The sequence below is a fragment of the Mastigoproctus giganteus genome, chromosome 11 (genome assembly GCF_048544385.1).
Source record: "Mastigoproctus giganteus isolate SK-2022 chromosome 11, ASM4854438v1, whole genome shotgun sequence".
In the NCBI taxonomy this organism is placed as follows: Eukaryota; Metazoa; Arthropoda; class Arachnida; order Uropygi; family Thelyphonidae; genus Mastigoproctus; species Mastigoproctus giganteus.
This window is the reverse complement of record NC_143585.1, coordinates 98689848-98704428: the sequence shown is the minus strand read 5'-3', so window position 1 is coordinate 98704428 and position 14581 is coordinate 98689848. Positions and strand designations below refer to the sequence as shown.

Genomic DNA, 14581 nt, shown 5'->3' with positions numbered 1-14581 from the left:
GGTGGGGGCTCGTCTCCACTGACCTCTTTGGGGATGCCTACTCTATCGTCCCTATTCTTCTATCTGTTTCCCCCCACAGCCTTCAGTCCCTCTTCTCTCACTAAACCGACCGAGTACACCCCTTTACAATGCCGCCAAATTCTAATCAACGTCTAAATTCTACCGCTTTCATGTAAATCTCTTTCGGCTAAATTCTAGTGTACACCTCCCCCCCATTTTTTTTTTTTTTTTTTTTTAATCTACTGGGTGCCTGACCTGCCTCCTTTTGTGTGGGCAACGGTGGGTCCCAATATGGGACAACTAACACTTATCTTTCATCTAGCCGCTCTAGCGTATAGCCTCACGTCTAAATTTAATAACATCAAAATTTTCCCTGACCTATTAAACCGTTTAACACCTTTCTAGCGTTCAACCCCAACCAGCGATTTCCTAACAGCAATCCCATTAAGCATTAATGTCAAACGCGTGATTTTTTTTTTTTTTTAATAGGCCTTAGCCACTGAAATCCCAGGAAACTAGGTGGCAGGATCTGCCAGAGCAACTTTTCATGATTCTGGACACACCCGGCTAGTGGGGCAACGTCGGGGCCCACTAGCGGCCAATAAGTCGGGCAAACAATGTGCGTAACATATTACACTGCACAGACATGGCCCACACACTTTCAAGTCTCTGGCTTGACAGTTATACTGTCCTCGATACAGCGAACACACGCGGAGATGGGAGAAATCTCAGGTGCCGTCTGATACGAACATACCTTATGTGGCAATGAAGTAACTGGACCGGTGTGTTTGCGATGTTGTTCGATGTGTTTGAAAATAAACGGAAGTGGTATGTCGTAGTTCAAATTTCCTCCAATAAATGGTGGTACAGAGGTTGTTCACTAGGGTAACAACCAGTTTCAAATAAGTAACAACTAGTTTCGTTAGTTACATTAACGTTCCTTATCACGGTTAACGAACGAATATCAAATTTTACTTTAAACTGAAAAAATTTGCAAAAGAACGTATCAAATGTTAAAAACTATTTATCGTGATTAAATTTTAAATTGTACCAGTGTGTTTCAATGGTATAAGTGGTTCAAAGATAGTGATTGTGAACATCCACATGTGTGATGCAAGGATGTTTACAATGACCCAAGAGGTGCGTGTCCGTCAATATCTATAAATGAGGGCAGAGTTATTATTATTATTATTGCTCTTATATTATTTCTCCCTGATTGGGGGTTAACCACTCCGTGACGGGTACTGCTACCAAGTACACAGGATGGTTGTAATGTCTGGTGTTATCTTTGGTCGAGGAATTCTCTGACTATCCTACAGGTGTTCAGGATTGCGACTTTCTGAAGTTCATTGTAGGTGTTCTCTTTATATTATTTCTCCCCTATTGCTGCTAGGCTGTTTTGTACGGTCTTTGGCACCATACCTGTGGTTCACACGATGATCGGGATGGTCGCTATTTGTTGCATATGCCACTTCTCTTTGTCTCCTGTCTTAGGTTCGCGTACTTTCTGATTTTTTCCCCATGGGTTTTTTGCAGGTTGCCAGTGTTGGGTATCGCTATGTCAATCAGGTAGGTAGCCTTTTCCTTCTTGTCCACAAGGGTTATGTCCGGTCTGTTGTGCGGGATTGTCCTATCCGTTATTATGGCGCGGTCCCAGTACAGCTTGTAGATTGGGATCTCTAGTACTGCCTGGGGTTCGTACTTGTAGTACAGTACACTTTCTTCGACCAACTGGTATTTCCTTGCTAGCTTCTGATGTATTATCCTGGCTACCTGGTCATATCTATGAGTGTACTCAGTCTGGGTGATCACCTTGCATCCCGCGGTGATGTGTTGGATCGTTTCTGAGGCCAGGTGGCACCGTCAACATGTGTCATTTAACACTCCGGACTCCTTTGCGATGTATTTTCTATAGTTCCTGGTGTTGATTACCTGGTCTTGGATGGCGAGCATGAATCCTTCAGGGTTGGGGAAGAGCGTCCCGCTCGTGAGCAATGCATTGGAAGCAATTTTATCTATGTGATCCTGATGGAGATCATTATAGTGTCTGCCATGGAGTGTCTTGTGTGCCCATCTTTCTAGCTTCGTTTGTATTTCTTCGTTGGTGGGGGGGACTCCTCGCTTAGTTTGAGTGGGATATACGGCTTGTCTATCTTCCTTATGGCCTGGTAGAGTGCTGCTGTGTGTTTCTGGAAGTAATCCTTCAGGTTAACGATCGCTGTCTTCTGTTGCTCATTGAGGTCTATCAGGCCCCTTCCTCCTTCTTCCTGGGCAATTGTCAGTCTCTCCACGTCAGATTTCGGGTGGTGTTGGCGGCTCTTGGTCATCATCGTCCTTGTGTTAAGTATGATACCCTCCAGCTCGATATTAGTCAAATCTATGACCCCGAAGGAGTACGTTAGCACTGAGACTGCATAGGTGTTTATGGCTTTAACTGTGTTCCCTCCGTTCAGCTTTTCTTTCAGTAGGCTTCTGAGTCTCTGATGGTATTTTTCGGTCAGTCAGGCCTTAATTTCCTTGTGCTGTAACTGCTGAGCCTGTATCATCCCCAAGTATTTGTAGGCTTCTCCCTCTGCCATGGTTTCGATATCGTTACCGCTCTGCAACTGGTAGTTTCGGTTAACTACTTTTCCCTGACGCAAACCGTGGGTCTTGCATTTGTCTAGACCAAATTCCACCCTAATATCGTTGCTGAATTCTTCGGTGATCTGGAGTAGTTGCTGAAGGTGCTTCTCGGTTCCCGCGTAGAGCTTGATGTCATCCATGTACATCAGGTGGCTGAAGGTGTACAGGTTCTTCCTTCCTTCTTTGAGGTTATATCCGTACTTGTTACTGTTGAGCCTTGTAGATAGCGGGTTGTGCTTATTATTATTATTATTATTATTATTATTATTATTATTATTATTAGCCATATAGTAGGAGGAAGCGTGAGGCTTTTGCTGCACCAGCCAAAAAAATAAATAAATAATAAAATCCCGAGTTACCCTGAGAGAGAGAGAGAGAGAGAGAGAGAGAGAGAGAGAGAATAAAAGGGAATCATCAAGAAAGAGAAGAATGATGATATCAGCTCAGGTCCCTGGGTTTGCCAAGCAAAGATTTCGGAAACTGTGGCAAGAGATTGTCATTTTACCCTCAGAATGATGGCTAATGAGATGATTTGTCAAATTCTGCTTGAAAATTTAGGGAAACGGAGGGCCTGTACAAATTTTATGCTGGACAGTTTCGTGAATGAGCAGAAGCAATGAAGAGTGTTATCCTGCGAAGACTTCATTTAGACCTGTCAAGACAATCCTAATTTTCTCTACTGTATTGTCACTGGAGATGGGCTTTGGGTGTTTCGGTATGACCCAGAGACGAAGCGGCAGAGCATGCAGTGGACTTTAAAATCATCACCAAGGTCCAGAAGGTGTCGTTTACAGAAGTCCGGGATCAAGATGATGCTGTTTTTCGAAAAACAGGGCCTGATTGACAAGGAATATTTACCTGAAGAGGAGAGAATCAGTGCTGTTTCTGTGTTCTACATGTGTTTCAAAGACTATTGAAGTGCATTTCCTAGGTGAGGCTGCAATTTCGAGAGAAATGCAGCTGGTTCTTGTTGCACGACAAGGTCTCCGTCCATTCTGCACTTGTTGTGAAAAGATTTCTGAGGAAACATGGCATTGTACAGATCCGCTCTTCCCCCACCTCCGATCTAGCACCAGAAGACGTCCGCCTCTTTCCCAAGGTGAAAACTGCCCTTAAATGAAAGAGGGATATTGGGAACAGAATGTTGAGAACATAAAGAAAAACATAACTACTGAACGGACATCATCTCTTCATATACCTTTTCAATCTTTTTTTTTTTTAGAAATTTAGAACGCTGTAATATGTACATTCAGTCAGATAGTGATTACTTTGAATAAAAATAAAACCATTTTTCAGCTCCGCTTTGTGTTCTTTTTTATTGCAATAGTCCGGGAATTTTATTCTTACACCTCGTCTTGACAACATACAACAGTTCTTTGAATCGCCTTCGTAGGTTGCTTCACTTACAGTTCTTTTAAAATCTATAATCAGAAAGTGCACTTTTTGATTATAGATGTATATGTGGACAGCTGAGCTGAAGACGGTACTTTGGTCCAACAATTTGAACTAACATTTTAGAAGAGTTTCAACATTTCACAAACGTTCACCATATAAAAACAACACACATAAGTGGTTCAAGCAATTCAAAAGAAATATATATTATCCAAAAAAGAAACGCAAGCCCTGATCCTATACCATCCTACTTTTTTTCTTTTTTTTTTTAAGTGGGGTGGGTGACACATTGTCAACAACGAAAATATTGTAGAAATGGCTCATTTCTCCGATAAGATGAAGAAGCAAGAAGAAGCCACCACTAGAATTTGAAAGTATTATGCCTGAGATTCTTTATGGAACATATGCAGAAATTGAGTGTCAACATACCGTTGTTGTTGTTGGGTTTTGGGAACATCGGCAACTAAGGCTATGTTGTTCCCTATATATTGTCTGTAGATTGCGCGTGTTCTGAGGTCGATTTTCTGTTAGCTGGACGAAAAACCGAGTTTCCGTGAGAAAGAACTCAGGTCTTTTCCACCCGGTGTGGGAAGGATGGCGATTCTACTAACTGTGCTACTCACGAGGGCGTGTTAGAATGTTTGTAGTGGTGCACACGGCGTTGTGAAATACTTTGACAAGCATTTCGAGATTAATTACGTTAACAAAAATACAATGTACAAAAAGTTGACCAATCAAAAAACAAAAGTATAATGTACAATAAGAAACATTTTTTAAATCCGCTTACAAAATTCACCATTTATTTGAATACTCCTTTATTAAAAGTTCAAACCCCAAATCATTTTGAATTACGGTGCTATCTATTTATCTATCTACCACATTCGGTCACCACCTCTGTCGCTGGACTGATTCCCAAAAAAGGGGATCGCACCAATCTACAAAACTGGCGCCCGATTTCCTTAATGAATACGGACTGTAAAATCATCTCCAAAGCCATCGCCAATAGATTAAAAGCCACTCTCCCTGATATCATCGATCACCAAAAACATACTCTGTACCTGGTAGATTGATTCACGACAATCTACATCTGATCCGAGACCTCCTCTCCACTGCAAACAGCCAAAGAGAATTCCTAGCACTAATTAGCCTTGACCAGAAAAAGGCATTCGACAGCGTTGAACATAGCTACCTATTTCAAACCTTGAAAGCCTTTGGATATGGACCCTACATCATCGGAACAATCCATCTGCTATACAAGGAAGCCAAATTCTGCCTGAAACTCAACAACCAGCTCACCTGCCACTCTGCGTATTCCAGGGGGATAAAACAAGGCTGCCCACTCTCTGGACAACTCTACGCAATTGCCATAGAACCATTCCTTAATAAAATTGCCATCAGTATACAATCCCGAGGAACGCTGCTACCAGAACCCCACCTAAATATAACCTACTCAGCATACGCAGATGACGTCACAATTGCAATACGCCACGAGAGCGAATTTGAAGTCATTCAAAAGGCTCATGATCTCTATGCTCAAGCATCAGGCGCAAAACTCAACCACTGTAAGACCAGCGGCCTGTGGGCTGGCAACTGGAAAACTAGAACCGACTCCCCCATCCAATGCACATGGTCTAGCGAGGGACAGAAATACCTAGGTGTGTACCTCGGAAATACCCTCCTTTTCTCCCAGAAGAACTGACCCGAATTGCTGAGTCGTTTCAACAAAGTACTCGGGAAATGGAGAAGCGTGTGCGCCACATCTTCGCTGAGAGGGAGAGTGCTTGAGGTCAACCATATGGCGGCAAGCGTTCTCTGGCACACCTTCAAAATTCTCACTCCACCTGTTGACTTCCTCCACCAAATCCAGGCATCTGTCCGAAGCTTCCTTTGGAACAAAACTAACTGAATGTCCTGCTCCAAACTTAGCCAGCCACTTACTCACGGGGGTCAAGGGTTAGTCTCTCTTGATGACAAAATCACCGCATTCCGGATCACCCTTCTTCTGAAGACGCTGCAAACAAAATACCCACATTCCAACACAAACTACTAGCAACAGCCACTAGAGGACTATCTCTTTCAAGAATATTGAGAATGGATATGGCACCACTCAAACTACCGCCGTTTTATAAAGACGCACTATACCGCTGGAAAAAGCTAAACCTTCACCATAATCTTGAGAGAACATCCCTTCTCGGAATGCTTTTAGAACCGCTCTTCTACAACAAAAGAATAATAGACCCTGCAAATGATGATATTCTCTTCTTCTCTACGTGGAATTGGGCAGGAATAAGAACCATAGGCGACCTCCTGATACCAAGCCTTGAATGGAAAGGATCAGAAGATTTGCCATTAAAACCATAAATGCAAAGCAGCAACACATACATCTAAAATCAGCGATCACACAAGCTCTTCCAGACATCACTACAACTAAAGGGATTGGAAATGTCACTGGATCCTTGCCTACAGAGTACAGAGTATTTTTTGGGTCTAACGGCACCAGGGATTTACCCCATCTCCGCGTATGTTCTTTGTATCGAGGACAGTACGCTGTCAAGGCCAGAGGTTTAAAAGTGTGTGGATCATGTATTGTGTAATATGTTGTGCCCCTTGTTCCTCTGGCTTGTTAGCCGCCAGGCCCCAGATGGGACCTGTCGTTTACGTACTCGCCACGTGGAGGCCAGCCAGGTGTTCCCTTATAGTTTGCTCTGGCAGGTCCTACCACTTATTTTCCTGAGATTTCAGTGGCTAGGATCTAAAAAAAAATAAAATAAAATAAAAAATAATAAAATAAAATAAAAAAATAAATAATAATAATAAAATAAAATAAATAAAAAAAAAATAAAATAAAATAATAATTCTTCTTTTCTTTTGGGCACAGATGGTACATTATACGCAACTTAGAGGGGCTATACGAGATAAGCGCTGGAGGTAATAATATTTCCTAATGGGTCGGGCATGAATTTTGGTGTTTTAAATTTGTACGTGTGGGGCAAGCGCTGTTGTAGGATCCTTGCCTACACCAACCTTCATCATCACATCACCAGAAGACACGGTACCTCTGTCTCCTGAACCCTCCAAAAAAAAAAAAGTCTATCAGCTAATTATTTCTCGCCATACAACCACGATTTTCCCGTCATCCACCTGCCAAGCTGTCCCTACACTCCTCTCCACTCGCCACAAGCCACCATCAAACTTTCAGTGGAACCTTCCGTACAGGACGAAATGTTCCAAATCGGATGCAGACATCCAGTGGAGACTGTGACACAACATCCTTCCCACCCCAGTCAAGCTACAAATCTTCGAGTTACGCTCCTCAAACTACTGCCTCTTCTGCGCCACTCCAGGTACCCTGGAACACGTATACCTGGCATGCCCTGTGAACAAGGAGCTCGTCAAATACGCTTTGGATGCAGCAAAGCTTGCCTGCAACCACGCCCACACTCCGGAGGACTACTAGTACCTACTTCACTCTGAGTAGACAGCACACACCACCTGCAACTTCCTATTCGTTGCGGCCAAGGCCGTCATTTACAACTTCTACTTGAAGTACACAAGAAGCAGTGACGACGTGCCTCCTGTCGACACATCGGCGCAACATCTGAAGGGGAGCCTACGGAGGAAGTTGCAGAGCAGACTTCTACTCGAATTCCACAGCAAAAAACCAGAAACTGTGGATCATTTTAACAGCGAATGGAACAGTGGCTGTCACCTCTTCACCATCACTCAACAGTCCATCACCGTCAACGTGTGACACTTAATATGAGAATGATCCAACGCCAAGAAACTGTTTTCTTAATTCCTGAAATTTAAATGTTGAAACGTTTGTATTTCATTCTAAAAAGTTTTCTTTATCTTTCCTTTTTGCTTTGTACATAGAATGTAAATAGTTGTTGTTGAAAATGTGTGTACTGTTCACATTTTAATAAAATAAAAAATCTATCTATCTATCTATCTATCAATCATTGCTTTGCTTTGCTTTCTTACTAAATTCGTGCGAGATTCATTATCTTCTTGAGATCTGGTATAAAAGGATTGGAAAATGCAGTTTGACATAATAGCCTGCCCATTGCGGAAATATAGTGTATCTCAAAATGTTGACATTAGAAAGACTGCTTCGTGATCAATACTCGTTATTATTATGTTACAAACTTTTATTTCATCTCCTCTCAAGGTTTATGCCTTAGAACCCATTATAACTTTCTCTTTCATGGTACTTTTAGAAAAGTTAGGTGAGATGTATGGGACACACTCCTTTTATACGACGCAATATATTGCTTTATGAAAATTTCAACATCTTTAACATGGATCGCAAACTTAATGATTCGCTATAACCTACTCACGAATTTCTTCCCGTATGCCTCAAAGTGATAAAGGGTGACTAGATAATACCAGCTTGAACGTCGTGAGAGTGGTGAAGCCCATACAGCTACACTTATTCGTTGAAAGCAACCATAAATATAACTGCCACCTGAAAAGTTCTGTTATTCAGTACGAGTTTTTCCTCCTGTCTCTCGTTTTTATCTGTCTTCGTGATCAATACCTGTTTTTTTAAAAATACAAACATAAAAATTTTGCGAAATAATTCTATGATTTCCTTTCTTTTTTTTTTTTTTTTTAATTTTATTTCGAAAGCTGTTTTCCTTAAAGTTACTAGGAATTTTTACGCCTAGCCAAATATCAAAGATGTGCCTTGTTTTCATAAAAATTATTAAGTTATAATTATATTATAATATTTAAATTATAATTAAATTATTATTCATAACATTATACTTTTATATATAAAAATCGAGGCTTTTATAATAATTGATTTACGCAATAACAGTTGTCGAATTTTTAAAACAAATTATAAATTGTTATTCTTCAAATTTTATTTCTCTCGTGGTAGCACAGTTTATGGGATCGCCGACCTCTCCACACCGGCAGAGGCGGATTTAACGGCGGGCGCACCGGGCGCGCGCCCTGGGCCCCGACTTCTGAAGGGCCCACGCAAAACCCCAACAAATTAGTTGAACATATTAGTTCAAAACTTTGTGATTATTATTATGCTATTATTAATTATATTATACATATATTATATTCAAATTTTATTGGAAATAAAACATCAATAGTACATAATATTTTTTATTTATTTTAAAAAAATGATTAACATGTATTTTTATTTTCCCTGTCTCTCTCTTTTTTTAAGGGGCCCAATATTTTCTTCTGCGCCCGATGCCTCAACCGACCTTAATCCGCTCCTGCACACCGGGTGGAAAAGATCTGAGTTCGAGTCCCATTGATGACGCGAAGAATATTTATGAGCCTTTCACAACGTGGCCGCGTTAGTCGGCCCCAATTTTCTCCCGGGTTTTGCTTCCAGCAAAACAGAAAATCGATCTCAGAACACACTCAATTTACAGACAGTATATACGGAGTAATATGGCCTTAGTTGATGATGTTCTTGAAACCCTACAACAACAGCAACGTCATCCAATGTTATTCTTTAATGCCGTTTTAATCCCATGGCTGAGGCCATACTATAGTTATGCCTTTGTGTTCTATTATTTCCACTTTGGCTTGTTACATTTATGGGGTATAACAGGGAAACGTAATGCCTTTTATTTGTTTATTTATTAATGGGCTTGGCACACCCAGGGTCCTGAGCTGGATATCATCATTCTTCTGTTCCTTAGTGATTTCCTTCTACTTCTGACTCTCTCTCTCTCTCACAGAGTAACTCATAATTTTTTTTTTTTTTTTTTTTTTTTAGCTAGTGCAGCAAAATCCTCAGGCTTCCTTGCACCATATGGCTAATGATAATAATAATGTTCCAAACTTCAATTTCTAAAATGTAGACGAAGTTGGAGGGGGCACTTGTCTACTCGCATCCTTGGAAATTGAAGCATTTGGCTCTATTTGAGGCATCATCATCAAAGTAAGATTAGCTAATGCTAGTTAGTCTTACTGTGCAGACAGTTAATATTGAAAGAATAAAAACAGGTGACAGTGGTGGGTTTCTTGGTCTGCATTTCAAACAAAAGTGAAACTGTAATTCTGGGGCTTCTTGTCGGGTGCAGAATGGCCCCCACTTGATCTTTAATAGTATATGAAACCAGTTGCCGAGAACCTTACTCCTATCCCCCCCCCGATTGTGACCTAGCAATATAGTTGTTTCGGCAGTGGTTTCAAATGAATCGAAACATCGAACAAAAAATTTCAGTGCGCCAACGTAATTATTCACCACAGTTTTTAATGTTAACCTCACTGATCAAACAGAAATAATGTATTCATTTAGCTAGAAAAGATAATAGTCATTGTAACCCAGTGATTTTATTTTTCTCCTAAACTGCATTCCATTCAGTTTAAAAAAAAAAAAAAAAAAAAAGCATGAAAGAAAGTACATGAAATCTAGCCTGAATATTAGAAAGACAGCTTCGTGATCCTTATTTATTATATCCGTTTTTTATATCCGTTTTATTTCATCCCTTAAAGTTTATGCCTTGAAACACGCTGTAACTTTCTTTTTCGTCGTATTTTTTGGTGATGTTTGATTTTCTCTGTTGAACATGAAATGAATTTAAACAAAGATATTCGTACAAAATGGATGGAACATCTGCTAGACCAGAGTTTCAAGAACTTCATAGAGTTCACCAAGAAAAATTTGGTGATGGTGCTTACTTTCCTTACAATATTTAGGAAATATTTTAATAAATGTTTAATTAAATATTTAATGAGATTTAATAAATTTAATATTTAATAAATGTTTAATTAAATATTTCAAGATTTAAAATGATCTGAGTACGTTATTATTTTTACTTTTTTTAGTGCCCATATTTTTATTTATTTGTGTCTATTGATGAAACTTTCATACAGCCACTGAAGTGTTTTATTGTGCAGCCATTGAGATCTCTTAAGATTCTCATGCAATTGAAGGTGGCATAGTCCTATGAGTGCTTGCTCCTGATATAAAGAGCAGAAATATACTTACAGAATTTTTGTTTCCCTATCAGAATAAGGGGTAATCTGGTTTATATACCAGCAGCATTATTGTGCCCTTCAATAATAGTATTTCATTTAATAACTAAAACTTTGTTCCTGAACTCATTTTTTTTATAGATTAGCTCACGTCAATCATAAGTAGCGTCTCTCTCTCTCTCTCTCTCTCTCTCTCTCTCTCTCTCTCTCTCTCTCTCTCTCTCTCTCTCTCACATATATGTTTATTTATTTTGTTTAGCTTCAGCAGCTAGTAATACATGGAGACTTACCATGTTCCAAGGAAGAAGCTGCTATTTTGGCTGGAATTCAGTTAAGAATTGAAGAGACATGGCCCTCTGTAAAGAAACCGTCAGCCATATCTAGCAGCCAGCGGTTGAAACTTAGACCAATCACTGAAGATGCAAAGGTGAGCGAGCAAAAATATTCTTTTTTTTGCAGAGACTTTGGGAAGTGGTGGTTATGTTTACTTTATTATGCAGATTTTCTTGATAAAGCTTATAGATGTTTTCTTTCCTCTATCATACCAAATTTCACCCATAATTGATAAAAAATTATATATTCATAACTTAATTAATCGCTTGTACAGGTAAGTTATATTTATCATCACTGCTCTCTCTCATGCCGAGTGGAAACAGCAGTCTAGATTTCATTCCCATCACTGAAATAGAGGGACAGTTCCTGTTGAGATTGGTTGGGGCAATCCTAAAAAACCTCAAGAATTTCCCACATCCTACCAACCTATAGCCCTGTTATCCGTCCTGAGCTAGATTCTTGAATACTTCATCTGCAATAGACTTAAAGTCCACTATAACAGCAAACTTTAGTTCAGCCAACCAGTATATCTGCAAACAGGAATGTTCCATGGTTGATGCTCTGCAAAACCGCATTGCAGCTGCTATAAACACTACGAGGGGATATTTCCTTGTGGTTTCCATAGACTTTGAAGGGGCATTCGACTGACTTTGGTGGCCGAGCATCCCAGCCGCCAATGTAAGAGCAATTTACCTGGCAGTTTCTACAGAACCATCCAATGGCTACCTCACCGGCTGGAGCATCACTGTAAATGTCCCATACCATACAGTCACCTGTCTGGTCCATAGGAGCTGTCCCCATGGCTCTGTACTGCGGCCATTCTGTAGTGTGGAGGGTACTGCCCACACTCCTACGATAACACGTGCTGCGAGCCCTGTAGTTATTTAAGGCTGTACCACGACAAGTTGTCTTACTGTTGATAAAGGAGGTGGTCACGTCTGAAAGCTACGATTGTTTTTATCGCTTTTATTCCATACAGTGTAATTGCTGTTCTTTATATTTTATTTTTTTATTTTTATTTATTATTTTACTGCTTTTATTGTACAATCAGTGTATTTCATTTTATCATTTTTAATTTGATCCGATATTATATTATAATATTATTTCTTTTTTTTAATAAAGTTTCAGTTATATGGTTGGTGTATTACATCCAGTGGCGACTCGTGACTCTGATATTTGGAGGTGCTGCGTCTTAAAGTTACATTAAATTGCCTTGGTTGTAAGACATGCACAGTAATAATAATAAGCAAGTTAAAAATACTACAAAACATAAACTAGACATTTACCATTAACAGACTTGAACTTTTATTTAAAAACAAAATCCATTCTTCAGTTTTTATTTGTAGAAAATAGATTAATAAATTTTTCATTCAAGTTTGGTGCCCCGTTGACCAAGCTTTTCTCTATTGAAAGCATTGATTGAGCTTTTAGCCTTTCCTGATGCATAGTGCTCCTTAAAAATGTTTTTATTCTTTTTAATGTCGAATGGCAGCGTTTGGGCTGTGAAGTAGTCATCGGAATGGTCAAAAGAACTTTTATGAGTTTTGTAAGTTCACCAAGAACTTCAGCTAGATTATTTTCTGAGATAAATTTCAGCAAGTCAGTTAATTTGCAATAATTATGTAGACCATGTCTGCTATAGAAAACTTGTAATTCCGTAAGAAGTTTTTCTCTTTCAATCATGGGATATGCCTATGATTGAAAGAGATATTCAGTAGTCTCCCGTACCTCTTCCATCGGCATTTTCATACGAAAAATATCAAAGTTCTCCTTGTTAAACAACTTTGCACCAATTAATTGCTTTGTAAAAGAATATTTCTCACCTATGTCAACACTTATATAGTCGCATACTTCCTTCGCTTGAATCATGAGTGTTTTTGAAGGATTTTCACAGTACATTGAATTCCTGATTTTTAGAATGGCATTCTTAAAGTTTCCTATATATTCACGTATTTTAACTGCCTCAATTTCTCGAGATTGCATTTGATTATAAATAACTTCCACGTGAGGCATTATCTGATTGAAAAATTCTAACCAGAACTCGAATTTTTGATTACTCAAGATGTGGAAAATTCCAGTTGCTTCTGAAATCGTCTTATCTGCGTTTGCTGTCGCTTGTAGTTCCTCCATGCACTTTTTTAAGGATTCAAAATTTTCATAAACGCTGTTCACGGTGCGTATATTTAAGTTCCATCTTGTAGGAGAAAGTCAGGCAACACGGCTGTCCATATGCTTTCTGAGAACAGAGAAACGCTGTGGTGATAGAGAGAAAAATGTTGGTATCGACATGAGGTTCGAAAAGAATATCCTTGAATCTCAGGTACTACTTGCTGCATTTCTCATCATCAGATTCAGTTAGGGTGCATTTTTGTACACTTCTTTTATTTTAGCCTGAACTAAAATAACCCCCTTTCTTGCCTTTCATCACAGGTGCGCCATCAAATGTCTGAGCAACCAGTTTTTGAGTATTTCCTTCGAGGATTATGTCCAGTGGCGTAGCTGCCATGTAGGCAGACAGGGCAATTGCTTCCGGACCCTTTAGGGGCCCGGCGTCTTTGCTGGCTTCTCTTTTTTGCAATTTTAATTAATTCAGTAGGTGCCCGAACATGTTCTTTGTCTCCGGGGCCGAAAAACGGTAGCTACGCTACAGATTATGTCTAACTGATTTAGAATGCACTTCGATATTCCGTCTGCCGTTTGGTTTTCTTTAGTGGAAAAAACCCCAAAAACGCTCCATTCAGTTCATATCGCAGAACAATTACCATTTGTATATGTTCTGAAACATCTCTTGTGTCATCAGCTATGCCAGCTACGAATGAAGCTTTCTCTTTTTATTTCATCCCTGAATATTTGCAGCAAACAGTCAAGAATATCATTCTGAATAGTTTTTGAAATGCGTTTAAACGCTACATTACTTTCTAAATGGTTCTTTAAATTGGAATCTAATGTAAGGCGAAATTTATTAATCCTCTGAATACCCCCTGGATTTTTAGAATCGTCGTTTTCGTCATGTCCGTGTAAAGGAATTTACAACTGTCCACAAAATTTAATGCTGTCTATTATTTTAGATAATACCTCACGATTCTTGGTAACTTTTCTGTTGTTTGCAGATCGAAAGTCTGTAGGCCTCACAAAGCTGTTTTTTAATATTTACGCTTCCTAAAAGTGATAGTGAAATCACATTATCAATATGTTTCTTCGAACTCCCATGTTTTAGAGTTTTTTTTTCTTTCATTCTGTTTTTGTTTGTAAAGCCACTTTTTGTCCACGTTAAGTC

At 39.4% G+C, this 14581-nt stretch overlaps 1 protein-coding gene across 1 annotated transcript in view; it reads left to right on the top strand.

The window, feature by feature from the left end:
- The window catches only part of LOC150078287 (uncharacterized), a 910840-nt gene that overhangs the window by 320199 nt on the left and 576060 nt on the right, over positions 1-14581 (top strand). The window contains 1 exon segment of the mRNA XM_090384522.1: positions 11231-11398. Coding sequence (XP_090240648.1) covers positions 11231-11398 — 168 coding nt within the window.